This window comes from Vespa mandarinia, chromosome 16 (genome assembly GCF_050613455.1).
Source record: "Vespa mandarinia isolate Hongniang chromosome 16, ASM5061345v1, whole genome shotgun sequence".
Lineage (NCBI taxonomy): Eukaryota > Metazoa > Arthropoda > Insecta > Hymenoptera > Vespidae > Vespa > Vespa mandarinia.
Window position 1 is genome coordinate 854,357 of NC_140825.1, and position 5,644 is coordinate 860,000.

At 34.2% G+C, this 5,644-nt stretch overlaps 1 protein-coding gene across 2 annotated transcripts in view; it reads left to right on the forward strand.

Moving 5' to 3' along the window:
* Positions 1-653: 653 nt before the first annotated feature.
* LOC146872486 (uncharacterized) overlaps positions 654-5,644 on the forward strand; it is a 12,952-nt gene continuing 7,961 nt past the window's right edge. For both annotated transcript variants that reach the window (XM_085661887.1, XM_085661886.1), the window contains exons 1-2: positions 654-990; positions 3,065-5,644. The exon at positions 3,065-5,644 is cut by the window's right edge and continues 1,815 nt beyond it. In XM_085661887.1, coding sequence (XP_085518013.1) covers positions 3,100-5,644 — 2,545 coding nt within the window. In that variant the 5' untranslated portion in view covers positions 654-990; positions 3,065-3,099. The remainder of the gene's footprint in view (positions 991-3,064) is intronic.

Sequence of the window (5,644 nt, forward strand, 5' to 3'; positions counted from 1 at the left end):
AAAAAAAAAAGAGACAAAAAGGAAGAAATGAAAAAAAAACATCGAACATTTTCGTTCCAATCATCGATGATCTCTATCTGTTCTATCATCGAACTCCATAAATGACATCAATAACAACAATGACAATAATAATAATGGTAAGAGAAGAAAAAAATTGAGAATCACTGTGTGTTATCCTCGTCGATCGTACGATGTGTCATGGGTAAATAACGCTTTACCTGTAACTTCTCGTCTGTTATCGGGCTAGCACTCTCCCAACGAGCCTTCCTCACGATTCAGAGACTTTGCTCGGACTAAGCAGAGATAGATAGATAGAGAGAGAGAGAGAGAGAAAGAAAGAAAGAGAGAGAGAGATAGAGAGAATGGGAGAGGAGTAAAGGGAGAGGGAAAGAGATAAGCGAACTCTCTGTCAGTCCTTCCTCGTGATCGCAACTTCTCGTGCATGTATATGTTGCTTGCCCCACCTTCTCTCTTTCTCTGTCTTTATCTATCTATCTATTTATCTATCTATGTATGTATCTATCTATCTATCTATCTATATATCTGATTATCTCTCTCTCTCTCTCTCTCTCTCTCTCTCTCTCTTTCTTTCTCACTGTTTCACACTATATCCACATTGTAGCGATCATACTACTCACAGCAGTCAGTCGGTTTAGAGACATCGTCGTTGCGCTACCATGTTTCTTTTTTTACTTTTTCTGCTTATTATACTTCTGCTTTTTTTTTTCTTGTTCTTCATTGTTTGGTCCATTTTCATATCGATCGGGGTTGTCTTACTTTCGAAATATAAATTCACACGATATTGTTTGTATTTAATCTTTTTTTTTATTTTATTTGTATTTTTTAGAATATGCATGAATATATATTTATTAGTATATATTGAGAAGAAAAAATAAGGCGACGAGTGATTTATCGAAGAATCCGGATTCCATCGGGTACTTGAATTATGTTGGAAACAATGAGGAAAAAAAAAATAATAATAAAACTATGGTATCGTTAAAGTGATATATATCGTTAAGTGAACGAAAATTATTAGTTATGGTTTTGAGAACAAAAAGAAAATATAGTTATATCGTTGATGATAAGGATTATTTTTGATTTCGTATCTGTTATGTGATATGAGTGCATGCATACATACATACATACATACATACATACATACATACATACATATATATATATACATATATATATATATATATATATATATAATAAATAATATGCAATAACATATTTACGTATTACACAACAAAAATCACACAAAGAATATTCTTTGAGTGAAACGTCGTAACGTGATTTACGTCATTTCTTCTCTACAACGATATTTCAACAAGTATATATATATATATATATATATGTATGATATATATGTATATATATATATATATTTATAACCATGTATGTATGATGCATGCAATATAATGTAATGTAATGTAATGTATGTTTATATATATTATGTATATGTGTACGTACGCGTGTGTGTGTGTGTGTGCGTGCGCGCGCGTGTGTGTGTGTATATACGTAGGTACGAAGTAAGTCGATATCCTTGGATAGATTTCGACGAGGAATATTGCGTTTCGTGGCGAGTAATCATGTTCAGTACTCTCGTTTGCTTCGATACGATAACGGAGATACGTTGAAAGTGAAAGAGAACGTTTTATCTTTTGTTAGTTTCTTTTTTTATTTTATTCTTTTTTTTTTTTTTTTTTTATTGTTATTATTATTATCATTATTATTACTATTGTTTCTGCTTCCTCTAAGAGATAATACATATGAAATTTATGATAGAATTATTTGATATTTTTATGAAGTTTTTATGTCAAAATTATTATGTGTGTGCACGTATATATTCTTTTTTGATTTCAAATTTATATTTCCAATTTTAATAATTATTTTAATATATTCAAAATGATTCAGTAATTCATTTTGAATTTTTATGATTTATTTAAATGAAAATTTAAGCATGTCCGTGCTTTTTGTCCGCGTATTGTTTTTCGTTATTCTTTGTCTCGCTTCGATTAGATATTCTCGAAAAAGTGTAATATTTGATTTTAAAAAATCACACATTTATCGTTCTGAATCTTTATATTACAAAATAATACAATTTTATTTCGTGATTCGGACTCGTGATATTTACTCGTAGTGATATTTTGAATAATTACGATATTGTGATTAGAAAATGCACGTGCAGATGCAAATGATCAGTGTTGGATATATAATTGTGAATTGTTAAGTGAAAAAAAAAAAATAAGATTTCATTATTATTGTCGTTAAATGTTGACCTTTTAAAATTGTCGGTTGTACTACTTTTTACGTACTCGATATAACGAAAAGTGTAACGCAGATGATTCTATAATATGATTCATAATATTTCGTGATATCCATAAACTCCTTTGTGTGCTTGTGTTCGTTCTATTGCGTAAATGGTTGTGAAAATTTAGATCTCTTCTAACTAAATATCGATTCGACTTATGATTTTAACAATTTGTTTAGAAATTGATTATTCTGGATTTCAATACATTCTTTTTTTTTTTTTTTTTTTTTTTTTATTATTATTATTATTATTTTCTTTTTCATTTATTACATCATAATACTTTTAAAAATTACGGATGCGAGATTTAAATATTGTTTTGTATCTAAATTCAGAATTGAATATTTTAAATGTGAAAAGAAAGAAAATATCGTATAAGTAGAAAGGAAATAATAAAAATTATCTAAAGTTATTTGAAATTTGAATAAAGTTTCAAAACGTAAATAATTAAAAAAATAACAAAATTGATTATTATTATTTTCTCTTCAAATATAATAGACATAGAGACGATAAATTATTAAATAGGAGTTTATTAATGATAATAATAAGCAATAATTGGTAATTATTATTATTGATCATTAATAATTAATAAATAATTTAAAACATGAATTATTAATCTCCTCTCTTTCTCTCCCTCTCTCTCTCTCTCTCTCTCTCTCTCTCTTTCTCACTCTCTATAAATATATTTGAAAGATTGGAACGCAAAAGAGACAGTAAGAATGTCGGACTACTTAATACCTTTTACTTTCGCAGGCGTATCTAAACGGTAGCGAGTATACGATTCGAGAATGGAGCCAGGAAGCGAGCAAATCGACGAGAAGAATTTAGAAAAAGACAAAGAGAAAAGTAATCTAATCAACGAGAAGAAGGAAGAAAAGACATTGAGAGAATTACGAGTTCAAACGGTTGACAAATTAACGAATATCGAAAAAAACCTCCTCGTATATTCTTCATCGTATGGTCAAAAGAAAGAGAAAAAGGTCGTTAAGCTCGTTGAAGAAGAAGCTGGAGAGAAAAGGAATATAAATAATAATAATAATAATAATAATAACGGCAACGACAAGACTAATAGTAATAGTAATAATAATAATAAGGATAATCTGGTATTTGAGAAGCCATCGTTTCCATCTTTCAAGGAAAAAATCAAACCTATTAAGCTGATCAAACGTCCAACGACGATCGGCAATTTATTAGTCGCAGGTTTAGACACGAAAAACTTTTTAATTAAAGAGGAGAACTCGAAGGCGACCGATGAAAATTTTCGAGGAATACCGATAAAGAGGGAGGATGTTAAGAAGGATGTTATTACGAATGACGAGAAGAAGAGAATCGATCAGAGCCCGTTAGATCGTTTGGAAGAAAGTAGATCGAAGATCAAAATATTGCAAGATAATTTGGGCACACAGATACAAGCTATCACAGCATTGAGTTATAACGAAGAATTATCGAATCGTCCTTCGAGATCGTCGCTCGAAATCGAAACGAGTCAAACCCTTAACGAGATTAAATTCGATTTAGATTTTTTAGAAAGGCAAAGATTGGACGATAGATTAGAGATAGAGGAGAAACGTTTAAAGGATAAGGATTTGGAAACTAAATCGCGTTATTGCAAAAAAGTAACCGAAATTGAGAAAAGATGGTCGGGGGAATTTCTTCAACGTAGATCTACAAATGAGGATCGATCGGATTCGTCGTCATCGGAATCGTCCTACGTCGAAGAATTCGGAAGTGTATCGTCCCAGGAGAGTATAGTAGTTGAAAGATCTATAAAATTGTCTAATGTGAAGTTCGAAGAAGATCAAGTAATATCATCCAGAAGACCGTCCGTTGAATTTTTGGAAGGTAGTACAGTCAGTACGCTTGGCTCGGATTCTGGATTGGACGAGGAAGAGAAAAAACTCGCGAAGGACTTTTGTGTCGATCAACGATCCCCCGACGATAGATCGTACGAGGAAAGGAAATTGAACGATCGATCGATTCCAAGGGAATCCAAAGGGACAAGCGAAACGGAAAATAAGATAGAGTCAACAACTATCGAGGACGGATACGCCAAACTGATAAGAGAATTTACGATGGAGCCTGGTGTTTCGAGATTGAAGAAGGAAGAAAAGCAGAAAAAGAAATCTGGTTTAAGGAGATTGTTACCGGGTTTCTTTTCGCCGAAGGACTCGAGAAAGGATTATAACAACAAGAAGAAGGAACGAAAAGAGAGAAGGAAACAGGACGAGAGACATTTCGCTCGTTATCAACAAAATGGTAATTACACGAGATCCCCCGACACTATGAATTTGAACGAGGATATAAAGAGAAATGTAAAGTTGGATAACAGTTTGAACGGTTCGATAATCGAGGAAAGATTGGACGAGATCAAACGCGAATTGTTTCCCGATCAAGGATTGATCACGAGTACGCCCGATCATTTTTCCGAAAACGACGACGGAAGGAAGATCTTACAACAATCGAAATATCGTACGGATGTAGCGCCATCGAATTCGATCGTACAGGATGTCGATAGATGGTACGATAGGAAAATATCGTCGAACGAAAAATACGAGGAAAGAAATTTAGAGGAGGACGTTGAGATAAAGACGGGATTGGAATTGGACAATCGAAGATTAATGATAGGTGGCCAATTGGAACGTAAGCACAGTCTTCAAGAGGCGGCAAATCGTGGTGGCCGAATGTTCTTTCAAAGGAATCACGGACCGTCTGGTAGGATCTCGGCGCCACCCACTGAAAGATATTTTTCTAAATCAAGATCGGTTAGACCGATGGATAGACCTTTACCGGCTATACCACGTTCCAGAATAGAATTATCCAATTATGAAAATTACGAGAGGCAACAGCAGCAGCAGCAGCAGCAGCAGCAGCAGCAGCAGCGGCAGCAGGAGGAGGAGGAGGAGGAGGAGGAGGAGGAAGAAGAAGAAGAGGAAGAGGAGAGAGAGTCGCGCGTGGAAAATTATGAAAACGAAGTTACGAGACAATCCGTAACAACGGTTATCATCGATACCACCGGTAGTCACGATAGAATCGGAAAATATTCGTCGCCTGGATCCAGCCAAAAGTCAGGCGATTATGCCGATTCCTGTTGTACACCTAATTCCAGTCAGAAGAGCGAATTCTCGCCGTCCAGTTCGAAAAGCGGTGAATATTATTTGAATTCACCGAGAACAAGCGCTAGAACCTCGCCAAGTACACAAGCCGAAGGGATTTATGCGAACGAGAATCCACGGTCTATGAAGAATCCTGATTACGTGGACGAGATCGAGGAACGAGTATACGACGAGACACCACCTTCCCCGCTTAGAGATAATCCTGATAATAACGTCGATA